At 45.1% G+C, this 16,555-nt stretch overlaps 1 protein-coding gene across 4 annotated transcripts in view; it reads right to left on the reverse strand.

Moving 5' to 3' along the window:
• The window catches only part of LOC112229768 (semaphorin-6D), a 137,390-nt gene that overhangs the window by 15,577 nt on the left and 105,258 nt on the right, over window positions 1–16,555 (reverse strand). For all 4 annotated transcript variants that reach the window (XM_024395793.2, XM_024395794.2, XM_024395791.2 and 1 more), the window contains 7 exons: window positions 16,255–16,343; window positions 15,198–15,415; window positions 14,066–14,197; window positions 13,732–13,887; window positions 12,402–12,575; window positions 11,762–11,902; window positions 10,421–10,498 (listed from right to left, as the gene is read on the reverse strand). In XM_024395793.2, the coding sequence (XP_024251561.1) occupies window positions 10,421–10,498; window positions 11,762–11,902; window positions 12,402–12,575; window positions 13,732–13,887; window positions 14,066–14,197; window positions 15,198–15,415; window positions 16,255–16,343 (988 nt within the window). The remainder of the gene's footprint in view (window positions 1–10,420; window positions 10,499–11,761; window positions 11,903–12,401; window positions 12,576–13,731; window positions 13,888–14,065; window positions 14,198–15,197; window positions 15,416–16,254; window positions 16,344–16,555) is intronic.

Raw genomic sequence — 16,555 nt, forward strand, 5'->3', positions numbered from 1 at the left:
TTAGGATCAATACTTTATCTTAAGAATGTGAAATGTCAGAATAATAGTAGAAAGAATGATTTATTTCTGCTTTTATTTCTTTCATCACATTCACAGTGGGTCAGAAGTTTACATACACTCAATTAGTATTTGGTAGCGTTGCCTTTAAATTGTTTAACTTGGGTCAAATGTTTCGGGGAGCCTTCCACAAGCTTCCCACAATAAGTTGGGTGAATTTTGGCCCATTGAGGTCAGGGCTTTGTGATGGCGACTCCAATACCTTGACTTTGTTGTCTTTAAGCCATTTTGCCACAACTTTGGAAGTATGCTTGGGGTCATTTTCCATTTGGAAGACCCATTTGCGACAAAGCTTTAACTTCCTGACTGATGTCTTGAGATGTTGCTTCAATATATCCACATAATTTTCCTGTCTCATCATGCCATCTATTTTGTGAAGTGCACCATTCCCTCTTGCAGCAAATCACCCCCACAACATTATGCTGCTACCCCCATGCTTCACGGTTGGGATGGTGTTCTTTGGTTTGCAAGCCTCCCCCTTTTTTCTCCAAACATAACGATGGTCATTATGGCCAAACAGTTCTATTTTTATTTCATCAGACCAGAGGACATTTCTCCAAAAAGTATGATCTTTGTCCCCATGTACAGTTGCAAACCGTAGTCTGGCTTTTTTATGGCGGTGGTGGAGCAGTGGCTTCTTGCTGAGCGGCCTTTCAGGTTATTTTAATAAAAATTTTTATTTTACCTTTATTTAAACAGGTAAGCTAGTTGAGAACAAGTTCTCATTTGCAACTGCGACCTGGCCAAGATAAAGCATAGCAGTGTGAACAGACAACAACACAGAGTTACACATGGAGTAAACAATAAACAATAAACAAGTCAATAACATAGTAGAAAAAAATAATCTATACACATTGTGTGCAAAAGGCATGAGGAGGAAGGCAATAAATAGGCCATAGGAATGAATAATTACAATTTAGCAGATTAACACTGGAGTGATAAATGATCAGATGAACATGTGCAGGTAGAGATACTGGTGTGTAAAAGAGCAGAAAAGTAAATAAAATAAAAACAGTATGGGGATGAGGTAGGTAAATTGGGTGGGCTATATACCGATGGACTATGTACAGCTGCAGCGATCGGTTAGCTGCTCTGATAGCAGATGTTTAAAGTTGGTGAGGGAGATAAGTCTCCAACTTCAGAGATTTTTGCAATTCGTTCCAGTCGCAGGCAGCAGAGAACTGGAAGGAAAGGCGGCCAAATGAGGTTTTGGCTTTAGGGATGATCAGTGAGATACACCTCCTGGAACGTGTGCTACGGGTGGGTGTTGCCATCGTGACCAGTGAACTGAGATAAGGCGGAGCTTTACCTAGCATAGACTTGTAGATGACCTGGAGCCAGTGGGTCTGGCGACGAACATGTAGCGAGGGCCAGCCGACTAGAGCATACAGGTCGCAATGGTGGGTGGTATAAGGTGCTTTAGTAACAAAACGGATGGCACTGTGATAAACTGCATCCAGTTTGCTGAGTACTGGAAGCTATTTTGTAGATGACATCGCCGAAGTCGAAGATCGGTAGGATAGTCAGTATTACTAGGGTAAGTTTTGCTGCGTGAGTGAAGGAGGCTTTGTTGCGAAATAGAAAGCCGACTCTAGATTTGATTTTGGATTGGAGATGTTTGATATGAGTCTGGAGTCTAGGTCGGAACCATCCAGGGTGGTGATGCTAGTCGGGCGTGCGGGTGCAGGCAGCGAACGGTTGAAAAGCATGCATTTGGTTTTACTAGCATTTAAGAGCAGTTGGAGGCCACGGAAGGAGTGTTGTATGGCATTGAAGCTCGTTTGGAGGTTAGATAGCACAGTGTCCAAGGAAGGGACAGAAGTATACAGAATGGTGTCGTCTGCGTAGAGATGGATCAGGGAATCGCCCGCAGCAAGAGCAACATCATTGATATATACAGAGAAAAGAGTCGGCCCGAGAATTGAACCCTGTGGTACCCCCATAGAGACTGCCAGAGGACCGGACAACATACCCTCCAATTTGACACACTGAACTCTGTCTGCAAAGTAGTTGGTGAACCAGGCAAGGCAGTCATTAGAAAAACCGAGGCTACTGAGTCTGCCGATAAGAATATGGTGATTGACAGAGTCGAAAGCCTTGGCCAGGTCGATTAAGACGGCTGCACAGTACTGTCTTTTATCGGTGGCGGTTATGATATCGTTTAGTACCTTGAGCGTGGCTGAGGTGCACCCGTGACCGGCTCGGAAACCGGATTAGAGCACAGCGGAGAAGGTACGGTGGGATTCGAGATGGTCAGTGATCTGTTTGTTGACTTGGCTTTCGAAGACCTTAGATAGGCAGGGCAGGATGGATATAGGCAGGGTAGGATGGATATAGGTCTGTAACAGTTTGGGTCCAGGGTGTCTCCCTCTTTGAATAGGGGGATGACCGCGGCAGGTTTCCAATCCTTGGGGATGTCAGATGATACGAAGGAGAGGTTGAACAGGCTGGTAATAGGGGTTGCGACAATGGCGGCGGACAGTTTCAGAAATAGAGGGTCCAGATTGTCAAGCCCAGCTGATTTGTATGGGGCCAGGTTTTGCAGCTCTTTCAGAACATCTGCTATCTGGATTTGGGTAAAGGAGAAGCTGGGGAGGCGTGGGCGAGTAGCTGCGGGGGGAGGGCAGAGCTGTTGGCCGAGGTTGGAGTAGCCAGGAGGAAGGCATGGCCAGCCGTTGAGAAATGCTTGTTGAAGTTTTCGATTATCACGGATTTATCGGTGGTGACCATGTTACCTAGCCTCAGTGCAGTGGGCAGCTGGGAGGAGGTGCTCTCCATGGAATTTACAGTGTTCCAGAACTTTTTGGAGTTAGAGCTACAGGATGCAAATTTCTGCTTGAAAAAAGCTGGCCTTTGCTTTCCTGACTGACTGCGTGTATTGGTTCCTGACTTCCCTGAACAGTTGCATATCGCGGGGACTATTCGATGCTATTGCAGTCCGCCACAGGATGTTTTTGTGCTGGTCGAGGGCAGTCAGGTCTGGAGTGAACCAAGGGCTATATCTGTTCTTAGTTTTGCATTTTTTGAACGGAGCATGCTTGTCTAAGATGGTGAGGAAGTTACTTTTAAAGAATGACCAGGCATCCTCAACTGACGGGATGAGGTCAATATCCTTCCAGGATACCCGGGCCAGGTCGATTAGAAAGGCCTGCTCGCAGAAGTGTTTTAGGGAGTGTTTGACAGTGATGAGGTGTGGTCGTTTGACCGCGGACCTGTAGCGGATACAGGCAATGAGGCAGTGATCGCTGAGATCCTGATTGAAGACAGCAGAGGTGTATTTGGAGGGCAAGTTGGTCAGGATAATGTCAATTAGGGTGCCCATGTTTACGGATTTAGGGTTGTACCTGGTGGGTTCCTTGATGATTTGTGTGAGATTGAGGGCATCTATCTTAGATTGTAGGACTGCCGGGGTGTTAAGCATATCCCAGTTTAGGTCACCTAACAGAACAAACTCTGAAGCTAGATGGGGGGCGATCAATTCACAGATTTTTGGTGGCGTTCCTAAGCCAGGATTCAGACACGGCAAGGACATCAGGGTTGGCAGAGTGTGCTAAAGCAGTGAGTAAAACAAACTTAGGGAGTAGGCTTCTGATGTTGACATGCATGAAACCAAGGCTATTTTGATCACAGAAGTCAACAAATGAGGGTGCCTGGGGACATGCAGGGCCTTTACCTCCACATCACCCGAGGAACAGAGGAGGAGTAGGATGAGGGTGCGGCTAAAGGCTATCAAAACTGGTCGCCTAGAGCGTTGGGGACAAGGAATAAAAGGAGCAGATTTATGGGCGTGGTAGAATATATTCAGGACATAATGTGCAGACAGGGGTATGGTGGGGTGCGGGTACAGCGGAGGTAAGCCCAGGCACTGGGTGATGATAAGAGAGGTTGTATCTCTGGACATGCTGGTTATAATGGGTGAGGTCACCGCATGTGTGGGAGGTGGGACAAAGGAGGTATCAGAGGTGTGAGGAGTGGAACTAGGGGCTCCATTGTAAACTAAAACAATGATAACTAACCTGAACAACAGTATACAAGGCATATTGATATTTGAGAGAGACATACAGCAAGGCATAAAGTAATCGCAGGTCTTGATTGGGAGAGCTTGCTAAAACAACAGGTGAGACAACAACAGCTAGTCAGCTAACACAACAACAGCAGGTAAAATGGCGATGACTAGGCAGAGAGGGTCGGATTAACTACACACAGAGCCTGAGTTCGCGGCTGGGGCCGACAGATAAAACATAAATAAACAGAATGGAGTACCGTGATTAATGGACAGTCCTGCAGGCATCAGCTATGTATGTAGCCAAGTGATCATAGTGTCCATGGGGCAGCAGTAGATGGAACAGGGAAGCCGCCACTACGCTAGCACGCGAGCGACACAGCGTTTAAAGTTAGTAGTTTTTGCCTCTTCATGCGGTGACGTCGATAGACCGGTCGTGGAATTCGTAGGGTTCCAAGTAGCTCTAGGTAGCTAGCAGGCCTAGCTGGTTAGCATAATGGGCCTTCAGCGGGCGTCGCGCCTGAGGGGCCTGTTGGGAGTCCTCGGGCAGATTATGTCGGTATTCCAGTCGTAGGGGATCTGCGGGGTTCCATGCCCCGTACCGGCTGTAGAAGGGGTCCGCATATTATAGCCCAGGAGTATGCTTCGGTGGTAGCACAGGAGCTCTGGTCGGGCTAGCTTCAAGCTAAGTGGATGGAAACGCTAGCCAGGAGTAGTCATCCGGGGTTGCGGTTAGCTAGTTGTGAAGATCCAGATGAAAATTATCAGTTTGCGGTGGGATGTCGATATAGGACTCGTTTTACTGTGGATATAGATACTTTTGTACCTGTTTGCTCCAGCATCTTCACAAGGTCCTTTGCTGTTGTTCTGGGATTGATTTGCACATTTTGCACCAAAGTACGTTCATCTCTAGGAGACAGAACGCGTCTCCTTCCTAAGCGGTATGATGGCTGCGTGGTCCCATGGTGTTTATACATGTGTACTATTGTTTGTACAGATTAATGTGGTACCTTCAGGTGTTTGGAAATTGCTCCCAAGGATGAACCAGACTTGTGAATGTCTAAAAAAAAAAATCCTGAGGTCTTGGCTGATTTCTTTTTATTTTCCCATAATGTCAAGCAAAGAGGCACTGAGTTTGAAGGTAGGCCTTGAAATACATCCACAGGTACACCTCCAATTGACTCAAATGATGTCAATTAGCCCATCAGAAGCTTCTAAAGCCATTACATAATTTTCTGGAATTTTCCAAGCTGTTTAAAGGCACAGTCAACTTAGTGTATGTAAACTTCTGACCCACTGGAATTGTGATATAGTGAATTATAAGTGAAATAATCTGTCTGTAAACAATCGTTGGAAAAATCACATGTGTCATGCACAAAGTAGATGGCCTAACAGACTTGCCAAAACTATAGTTTGTTAACAAGAAATGTGTGGAGTGGTTGAAAAACGAGTTTTAATGACTCAAACCTAAGTGTATGTAAACTTCCGACTTCAACTGTAAGTCTCCAGCTTCAGTGATTTTTGCAATTCGTTCCAGTCATTGGCATAAGAGAACTGGAAGGAAAGGCGGCCAAAGGAGTAGTTGGCTCTGGAGGTGACCAGTGAAATATACCTGCTGGAGCGCGTGCTACGGGTGGGTGCTGCTATGGTGACCAGTGAGCTGAGATAAGGCGGGGCTTTACCTAGCAAAGACTTATAGATGACCTGGAGCCAGTTGGTTTGGTGATGAATATGAAGTGAGGGCCAGCCAACGAGAGCATACAGGTTGCAGTGGTGGGTAGTGTATGGGGCTTGGTGACAAAACGGATGGCACCGTGATAGACTACATCCAATTTGCTGAGTAGAGTGTGGGAGGCTATTTTGTAAATTACATCACCGAAGTCAAGGATAGGTAGGATAGCCAGTTTTACGAGGGTATGTTTGGCAGCATGAGTGAAGGATGCTTTGTTGCGAAAAAGGAAGACAATTTTAGATTTAATTTTGGATTGGAGATGCTTAATGTGAGTCTGGAAGGAGAGTTTACAGTCTAACTAGACACCTAGGTATTTGTAGTTGTCCACATATTCTAAGTCAGAACCGTCCAGAGTAGTGATGCTGGACGGTTGGGCGGGTGTGGGCAGCGATCAGTTGAAGAGCATGCATTTAGTTTAACTTGCATTTAAGAGCAGTTAGAGGCCATGGAAGGAGTGTTGTATGGCATTGAAGCTCGTTTGGAGGTTTGTTAACACATTGTCCAGAGATGGGCCAGAAGTATACAGAATGGTGTCCCCTGCGTAAAGGTGGATCAGAGAATCATTGAACCCTGTGGCACCACCATAGAGACTACCAGATGTCCGGACAACAGGCCCTCTGATTTGACACACTGAACTCTGTCTGAAGTGTAGTTGGTGAACCAGGTGAGGCAGTCATTTGAGAAACCAAGGCTGTTGAGTCTGCAGATAAGAATGCGGTGATTGACAGAGTCAAAAGTCTTGGCCAGGTCGATGAATACGACTGCACAGTATTGTCTTTTATTGATGGCAGTTATGATATCATTTAGGACCTTGAGCGTGGCTGTGGTGCACCCATGACCAGCTCGGAAACCAGATTGCATAGCGGAAGAAGGTACATTGGGATTCAAAATGGTCGGTCATCTGTTTGTTAACTTGGCTTTCGAAGACTTTAGAAAGTGTCGGAGTGTCGGGGAGTGTCACCCCGTTTGAAGAGGGGGATGACCGCGGCAGCTTTCCAATCTTTAGGGATCTAAGACGATTTGAAAGAGAGGTTGAACAGGCTAGTAATAGGAGTTGCTCCAATTGTGGAGGTTAATTTCAGCAAGAGAGGGTCCAGATTGTCTAGCCCGGCTGATTTGTAGGGGTCCAGATTTTGCAGCTCTTTCAGAACATCAGCTATCTGGATTTGGGTGAAGGAGAAATGGGGGAGGTATGGGCAAGTTGCTGTGGGGGGTGCAGAGCTGTTAACTGGGGTAGGGGTAGCCAGGTGGGAAGCATGGCCAGCCGTAGAAAAATGCTTATTGAAATTCTCGATTATTGTAGATTTATCGGTGGTGACAGTGTTTCGTAGCCTCAGTGCAGTGGGCAGCTGGGAGGAGGTGCTCTTATTCTCCATGGACTTTACAGTGTCCCAGAACTTTCTGGAGTTTGTGCTACAGGATGCAAATTTCTGTTTGAAAAAGCTTGCCTCATTCACCTACAGCTCAAAGCCCATTTACCGCCATCCTAATACAGAACTTGCCCAACCTGCCAGTTGTCGATGAGAGAAGATTTTTCTTAGCCAGTACATTCACAACCTGAGAGACACATCCTGCACATGCATATGACGTCACCATCCACAGACAAGGTGGTCGAATCAGGAAAGAGAACATCCATTTTGCTGGCACCCTAACAAAGTTGGTCTGTTCTCCCCTTGTGCGCTGTCCAATTAGAAACCAGCGTCACGACTGATAAAGGTCAGATGATAATCTTCCTATCAGGTGACAGGGTGCGCAGAAGTGGCCAGGATAGCCTGCATCAGTTAGGAGAAAAAGATAGCAAGGACTAAAGCCAAGTTCATTATCCAGACCCTATTCAAACAAAATAAGGAGCCAGAACCAGTGTTTTGCTTGTGCATATTTATTTTACATTTACACTATTTAGCAGACACTCTTATCCAGAGCGACTTACAGTAGTGAGAGCATACATTTTCATACTAGTCCCCCGTGGGAATCAAACCCACAACCCTGGCTTTTGCAAGGGACTACTATATTGCAGAACACTTTAAAGGGATGTGAAACACACGAGTGCAGGTTTAACTATTGGGGGCTGTATTTTGGGCCACTCTCCCCTCCTACCCACAGAGAAGAGGGGGTTCCAGTATTCATTCTCATTAGGACTTTTCAATCAGTGCCTGCCACTTGCACAGACAGCAATCTATAGATTTAGATTCAGCATGCCCGTGAATGAGAGAAAGGTCCATACACAACCAGATACATTTAGAGTGGCTGGAGGCTAATGGAATGTGGGGTTTGAAGGCGGCACACAAGTGTCCATTAAGGGAAGGGGAATGAATATGATTAAATTGGATCCCACTTCTGACACCAACGGGAGCTCATTCTCATTCACCCTTCAGCCCTTTCCGTCTCTGTGCTGCAGAGTCCTTGCTTTGTGTACATTTGTTTATTTTTGCTTTTTCTCTCCTCTCTCCGCTTCTCGTTCACTCGCTCTCCGTGTATCCATTTTCAAAAGTGTGGGATGCGTGAGTGCTATTCATTTCCCTCACTCAGAAACTGTAACACTCTTCTATTTACTAGCAATGAACGAGGGGAAAGGACTAGGAGACATACATATGAAAATATGAAAATTCTCAGAAATAGTCTCACTGACAACGCATACTCGTAAAAAAGGACCTACCAGAGATGCATACAGGCAGTGAGACTGATATAAGTTTATACAAATGCTTGCTAATTAAAAGTAATATAAAAAAATAGTCACCCACTCACATCCAAATAAGGAGGATTCAGTTTAGGAGAAGGCCTAATTAGAGGTTTGAGTTTAAGAAGACAAACATCATATTTTAAACAGTGGTGGGCCAGGCTGCAGAGTTGCTTCGGGACTGGCAAAGCACTTCAGCTCCATTTTGTTTTTCGCCGATCGCCTCACTTGGGAGCTCTTTAGAGCATTTTGCCAAGATGGCCCGGTCTGCCAAAACGTCTGTCGCATTCACCTCTGGTCTGGATCAACCCGTTCGTCTCCAGGGAAACCACTGACTCGCTGCCACAACAACAAGGCCCATCTGCTGCTCATCTTAGGGAAGTGGCTGAACCACAGTGTCCTGGATAAGGTGTTTCCAGAACATTCTTCCTCGTCCACTGAACTCTAACTCTCTAACAAAAACAGAGATATTTCACTGAGATTTATACTTTGGAGGTGCAACTTTATGGAACTTGCAATAGTCTCTCAAAGTTCATGAATCCCCGTCTTAAACCACCAATTCCTGTGCTGCTGGGATTAGGAATGTCCCCCAAAATCCCATAACTATATAGATTACAGTGAGTGCCATTAGATCCATGTCGATGACTGACATTTAAACTGCAAAATGACTTTTTTCAGCATCTAAAAGATTTAATCAAGGCCTTCTACTGCGGACACAGCATGACAAATTGCGCTAAACCGCCAACCCTGGAAGCGCCATGTCGAAAGTCACAGGATGGAAACTCAATTCTGCAGCAGTTAAAACAGACAGAATGCTTTCCGCTATTCTCCTTGGTTCCACAAATCAAAGACCTTCACTTTTTCCCCCTCGACAATCTGGGAGATTCAGGGAGATGTCACATATCAGCGAAAGAACAACGGGTAAATGAGTAGGAGAGGAGACAGGAGAGGGAGGAGAGATGGGGACCCACTTTGGCAGCTTGCCAAAAGAGAGGTGTGAGAGTAGGTGTGAGCCACAACCTTGTACTTTAGCACCACTTCACCAAAGGGGGGGGGGGGCTAGCCCTACACATGCAGAGCCGCAGTACTGCTGGTTTGGTTTTTGTCCGCGACTCTGCAGTGAAACACCGGATTCAGCTAATCAAGGTGTTGACAATTAGTTTGATTAGTTGAATCGGGTGTGATGGCACTAGGCCGGGACAGAAACCGCGAGCAGGATAAATAATCACTGCTAGGGAATGGGTGGGGTTGTGGAACAAAGTGAACTGGTGGCATGGCCAAGTGAATCCCAGTAAGCTCTTACACAGCAACCTTTTCCATAGCACTGGAGAGCAATGATCATGAGTCAGTGTCAAATGACCCCTCTTCAGTTCATGAGAACTGATCGATGGCAACCAATCAGTTGTTCAGTCATTTCCTTTGTTTCAGATAATTGAAGAGACTATTTTCATTTTCAGGAGGTCTAGGGTGACAACATTTTTTATTCCTGAGAGATTGCAGTATCTGTCAGCTCATAAATAAATCAATGGACTCAAGCCATTGTGGCTCAAGTGGTTTTTTGTTCCTTTCACTTAAAGTACATTCCAAAAGTGGAAACTGGCCCAAAGCCAGCAGATATAAAGAAACAAATGGATGCATATTAGCATTAACTGCACAAACAGAGTTCCAAAGTGTATAATTTGCTGGTGTAAAGAAACTGACTATCGGGAAAACTCATCTTTGAAGAGCGGTCCTCATCTGCAATACAATGATGTCACTTACTCAATACATTCTTCCTTAATATGACTTTCAAAGGGTTTTGAGATTTATTTCCCTTATATCTTCCACTCTCTACTCTCCTCTCCTTTTATGGGGGCCAATACTGATGGCAGATATACGATCACGCTCTCAAACCTTTATTACCTTTCAGATTGATGCCTTTCAGCGTGACAGGAAGGAAAGTGACACTTACTTGAACCCTGGCGCCATGTTGGCACAGCTCCCGGTCCGGAGCCAGATGCAGTACGGGTCGCGGGTGGACAGACAACTCCTAGAAAATGACGAGGCAAGAGACGGTTAAATCCCTGTATGATATTGCTCCTTGGCGTGGAGGCAATGGGCGCCCGACTGTGTCTACGTTGACAAAGTGACACGCCACACACACACACACTTGAGGCAAGGACACTGCTGCGGTCTAGTGGAGCGCGGTCTGTTAGGGCTATTCCCCATCTGGTGTCTGCAGAGCGAGACTGGCCTGCGTGTGAACACAGAGAGGTGAATGTGTCTGACAGTGTGTTTTAGCTCATTCTCCAAGATGACAAGTATGCCTGTGAAAGACCTCATAAAGGACAGGTGTGTGCATCTGTTTCTAAATATTTCTGTGTGTGTCATGACGGGCAGCCTGGAGGAGTGAAGCCAGTTATCTTAGTGACAGGTGTCCCTCAGTCTCTCTCCTCCAGCTGTGGAGACATGCTGACAGCCAGGACCACAGGGAATGAGGGGGTGCTCCGAGGGGAGAATATGGGAGAGGGGAGGGGGGGGACAGTCATACACTTGCCTAGGGAAGGAGGAAGAGAGGGGGATGTCTCCTTTGGATTTCTCACTTGTCAATCAGTGCTCTATGTTTTCATGAAACCCTGCCTCCCTCACGTCCCACTAGTAGGAGTTTATTCACACGGCCTCTCAAAAGGTATTGTGGGCTGACCCAGACTGTGTTTGTATGCATGCACATGCGAGTGTGTGTCCGACTATGAAGGAGGCAGTGAATTTTTTTGTTGCTGTTTGAATGTTGATAAATTCCAATGGCAGGATCAGTCAACTATAATGATATTCTTGATGTGGTATTCTGTGCTAATGATATCCTGAAACATTTCCAACATTTACGGGCTGTTAAAATATTGATTCCAGGGGCAATTAAGCGCCCATTTCTAATGTTTTGGTTGTTTGCCAAAATATACAAACAGGCTCTTTTAGAAGCTGTGCCAAATACATTTGATACAATTTGGTAATTTCCTCATGGCTTCCCTGTTCTCTCTAGCTCAATTATCTGACAAATGACTAGAACAAATATAAATATTTGTTGATACTGAAATCACTTGACCACAATTTGACATTTAAAGAGCTTGGTATACAGAGACTAAGTATTTGTTATAACACATTAGAGTAAACCATTTTGAGCAGTGCAAAAGCACAAAAAAATGCCAGGGCCCATTTTTTCTAGGTCACGTAGTCAGGGAAAACTCGGCCCTAACAATACTGTATATCCTCCCATGTGTATTTTCACACAATCGTTTCCGACCTTGTTGTAACTCACTTTTTACAGGCGCCGTGCTCAGTGCAGCGGCTGAGTGGTACTCTGATGACACAGCTGGTGAAGGCCACGAACAAGGCATGATGCTCCTTATCCAGCTCCATTCCCAGAATCCTCCGGTCCTCCTGCCCCTGAATGTTACACCTTTGGGGAAAACATGGTCACATGACACGTGAGAACACTTAAAGCACAACCATACTAACAGATTAGAGTTAGACCATAGACATGTGAAACACAGTACAATGACTCAGTCGCAGATAGAAATGGAAGCCCCATTTAAAGCCTATCTCTGTAAGAAATGTGCATTTAGGAAGTTGATATACCATTTGAACCCCTAATATAGTGTGGAGAATAAAATTACTCTGCTTGTGAACTACCATAGTAAAGATTTCGACCATTTGGTGGAAGTAATAGCATTATAATGTAGGTTACAGCTTTAAAGAGGGTATGGACATTCATTTTGGAGATTTTCCAGACTGATATTACAGTACTGTCACAATGGGATGCTTATACAGCAGTCAGGTTTTCATGCCATAACCAACTTTTGCTTTTACTACGCCTGCGTAGTTATGACCTATTCAAAAGTGGTTACACACTTACTTAAGTGAGGTTATAGACTGACTTATTGAGGTTTTGTGCTCACATTGAGGGGTTATACACATCTATGTCCTCCAGGAGCTGGGAGCCAAAGGAGGCATTAGGATGAGTGCTGGACAACACCTTCAGGACCCTGCCATCCTCCGAGCCCAGGAAGACCACAGTGCGGTCTTTAGACGGCCCGGCAGAGGTGTCCACCGCAATCTGAGTCAGCTTGTACCTGGAGAAGTGAAAAACACAATTAGCGCTGATTGTACTTCCGGAACTGGTAACTCGTCAGCCATAATGGGTCAGTCATTCAGAACAAGTGAACCGCTGTGACTGGCATTGAGACACAGGTCAACATAGGGTTATAAATGAAGAATTTTTCATCCCTTAAAAAAATATTTTTGCTCAGCCTTTTTTGTGCTTTTCCTGATTTGAACTAGTATGGTTTTCTGTGCACCAAAATATGGAGTGGATAGTACACTCAAATGGGGAAAACAGAATAGCTAGAGTGCAGCTGCTCTGAAAATTCCCTTTTGCTTTAGGCTACTTTCTGGGTGAGATTTGGCACTTTCCCGAATGGCTTGTGTTGGTTCCCTAGCAGCATAGCAGCTGTCAAGGAAGGTTTTGTAAATGAACCATGAATGTCTCCAAAATGTACATGTTCTTATCTTTGTGTGTTTACACATGCATATCTAACGCCAGCCATCTCTACTGGCTGCTGAAGACTGAAGCATAACCCCTGCATGTCATTTTCAGCTTTATAATAACCACTATGCTATAAAATGTTATTTCCTCGGGTTCATGAATGCAACACACTCGATGAGAACATCCTATGATTTAAGCCCCAATTTATCGCCAATATTTCCATGACTTCACTAGGACTTCGGGATATTTCACTAGGAGGTTTCGTCTCAGGATGTTTGGAGCAGTGTGAAATAACATGTTCCCTGTACCCCCCTGGCTTCTGTTGTCATTTACCAGAGTATCACATCAGCTTCCTGTGGTGAGAAGCAGCAGGCCGGGCACCCAGGGGGTACGGCAGGCAGACTCAAACACCTCATATCACCTCTGCACCGCCAGTAAATGTCAAGCTTTGTGGATGAAGCCAGTCTCTGGTCAAACAGAGAAGCAGTAGCTAGGCTGAGGCAATTTCTGGGTTTAGTTTCTGAGCGAGGACCCCAGTTGCCTGGTTTGAGTAAAGTGTCATTCATTGAGTCATTTGACTTACTGCACATGGTTGCACAAAAACTTTGCTGTCATACTGCTGATATGTCAGATCTGTATAACATTGTATGTTATATTGCATTATTGTATATTTGTCTATGGTGCCGTTTGTCCACACAAAGATAAATAGTTATATTCTATTGCATGGTACTGCCCTACAGTACCTGCTGGTGGTGCGGGTGAAGCAGGGCCGGTCGTTGACGGAGGGCACCGCCTCGTCCATCAGAGGGTAAGACTTGATGAAGGTCAGCGTGTCGTCGGGGAAGGTGGTGGACGACTTGTAGGCAGAGGCCAGGCCGTCACCGGCACAGGAACCAGGTCTGAAGTAGAAAATAGAGATTTGAGAAATTACATTTGGCAACTCTTATTCAAACAAAACATGGGTATGTACTGTGCTAGTCTAGCTGGTCCCAGATCTGTTGGTGCTGTATGGCCAACTCATATGGTCGTTGTCATATGTAGGCTAGTGTTTCCCCACTTTAGAAGGCAGTCTCATACCTAGGCTTGGGCACCTGTTCCTCTGGTACTGGGGTCCAGGCTGAGTCACTGGTTTTCTGCTCCTTAAACTTCCCATTAAAGGCCTTCTCTATGTCATCCATGTAGAAGGCACACACTGCTGAGCCAGGGATACTGACGAGGGAGACAGATGCAAAGAACGTGTTCAAAAAAGAGCCTTGTGGGATTGAGTTATTGAAAAGGTTTGTTGAAACATGGTTGGCTAGTCAAACAAGGCAAACATTTTTTGAATCCAATGTTTATCTGGTGAGTGTAGAGCTCTGTGTATAATTCCAAATCAATATCAAGAAGTTTGAGGTAAAACTAAAATGTTCCTGTGCCATCCAGTGTTTGAGTGATGTTGCATATTCTTGCAGTGTAACACCCATTTCAGACAGAAGATGTGGTGTAAAACCTTATAAGGCAATGTTTATATGACCCCTTTCATACATATCAGTGGGTAATTGGCAAATTCGGAGAGGTGGGGGATGTAGTTAAAACATTGGGGTAGGGATGGGTTATACTGTATATTGAATTCATTTAAATTTATGTTTTAGCGCGACGTTCCAAATGCCTCTAGGTTTTTAGTTTATTTTTTACTAGCGTTCTGTCTTTGGTCTCGCCTACTTCGCTCCTTACGTGCTGTGCGCACAGTGCAACTTCCAACTCGCACATAGACGCCACATTACCTTAAATTGTGAGAAAAAAAATGCGTATTTAGAGAAAACCGAGATATATATCATGAGTCACCCGTAAACTAGAAATAAATCGATATATGGTTTTTAGGCCATATCGCCCAGCCCTGAATTTCAAAATAGGGAGGTGTTGAACAATGGAAGTGTTAATGAATTTACCTGCAAAAAAGCAGAGAACTATTCACACAGACCTAATAGGTGTATTTTGGTTACAGGGTCTGTGAAAATGCAGGAATCATAACTAGGTCTTTAGGTGGGTTTAAATTGTCCATGTTTTTTAACCCCCGACCCCTTTCAGATGTACAAAAAAATAAAAAAATAAAGCAGGCACGGTAAAATCATAGGAATGTTGTCTGTGTATGAAAGGGGTATAAGAAATGTATGGATAATGGCGTTGATGGACTAGTGCCCACCACTACTTTCTTGGCCACTAGGCTAACCTGTTAGCTTGCGTAGTAAACACTCCCACCACCGCAGGGCGCTGGTTGATCTGTAGCACGTTGGTGAGCGACTGCAGCACGTCGAAGTAAAAGAACGAGTCGCCGGGCACCGAGCAGTTGAGCCGCGCCTTCAGGAAGGAGGTCCAGTAGCGCTCTAGCACCCGAGGAGAGCCGCCGTTGTCGTTCTTACACACCCGCGCCACACGAGAGAACACCACCTTGGAGCAGAACCAGAAAATTATACAATATAATAGAATAGTGCTTTATTATCCTAGGCACTCTTTTCCCGTCCCCTTGAGACAACAAACATGACTTAATAGGCTTGAAGCAGCACAGGATCAGCCACAGTGCTGGCTGTCTGGGGATAATAAGTGCCTTGCTCAAGGACACAACGGTAGTAATGTGTACTGGAGATTCTGTCACCAGCTGTCATCTCATTTTCAACTTCTCGATTCTTCACCATAGGATTTCAATCCGCAACCCTCTGGATGCACTTACGCCTATCTAACCTCCAGACTAACCCCCACAAATGGACGTTATTTCCCATTCGTAATAGCTCAGTGGTTCCGGGACATAAAGGCTGCAGACCTGTCATTATAGCTCATATCCTATGTCCAACCATAATGGTGCCTTCATCTTTTCAGAATCACTCATCTCAACTAGTCATGATACATCTGATAAGAGTACATAGAGAACATCTGTTGTTTAATCTTTATTTTTTTCTTTATGATTTTTTCCCCAGTTTTGAACAGAACAAAAAGACCACCAGGAATTCAGCTAAAACTTTGGTTAATTTAGGAAATTTGTTCCCAACTATTCTCACAAATAAAAAAGTGACACGTGACTGTGTCTCAATGTAATCAAGGTATGAAATGACAGTTACTTTTCAATATAATCTCTTTTTGGGCTTAGTTGTAGTCCATTTGCAGTGTAAAAATTATTAGAATTATGTTCCGGGCCTCCGACCATCCGCTCCGACAAAAATCGCCCCCCCCCGGCTGAATCTAGTTGGCTACCCCTGTCATACATCAATCTTATATAAGTGACACCCTCTTACCTTGCCCAGTGTGGTGTACTCCACTGCAATCTCACTGAGGAAAAAGTAGACATAATTTCCATACTCGATCGCATGGTGGAAATGGGGCTCTGGGGAGGCAAGGAGACACACACAAGAGAGGAAAAGTGAGAGTTGAGATTGAATTAAAGTCATTATGGTGAGTCATACTTTTCTGGGGTGTATCAGAGATGGAGTCACTGCTGTTCAGGCATTTGTTCCAACCCAGTACTAGCACCTGATCCAACTAATTAAGGACTTGATGACACGGTGATTGGTGGTGTAAGAGCTACACATCCCCCAA

This window comes from Oncorhynchus tshawytscha, linkage group LG31 (assembly GCF_018296145.1).
Source record: "Oncorhynchus tshawytscha isolate Ot180627B linkage group LG31, Otsh_v2.0, whole genome shotgun sequence".
In the NCBI taxonomy this organism is placed as follows: domain Eukaryota; kingdom Metazoa; phylum Chordata; class Actinopteri; order Salmoniformes; family Salmonidae; genus Oncorhynchus; species Oncorhynchus tshawytscha.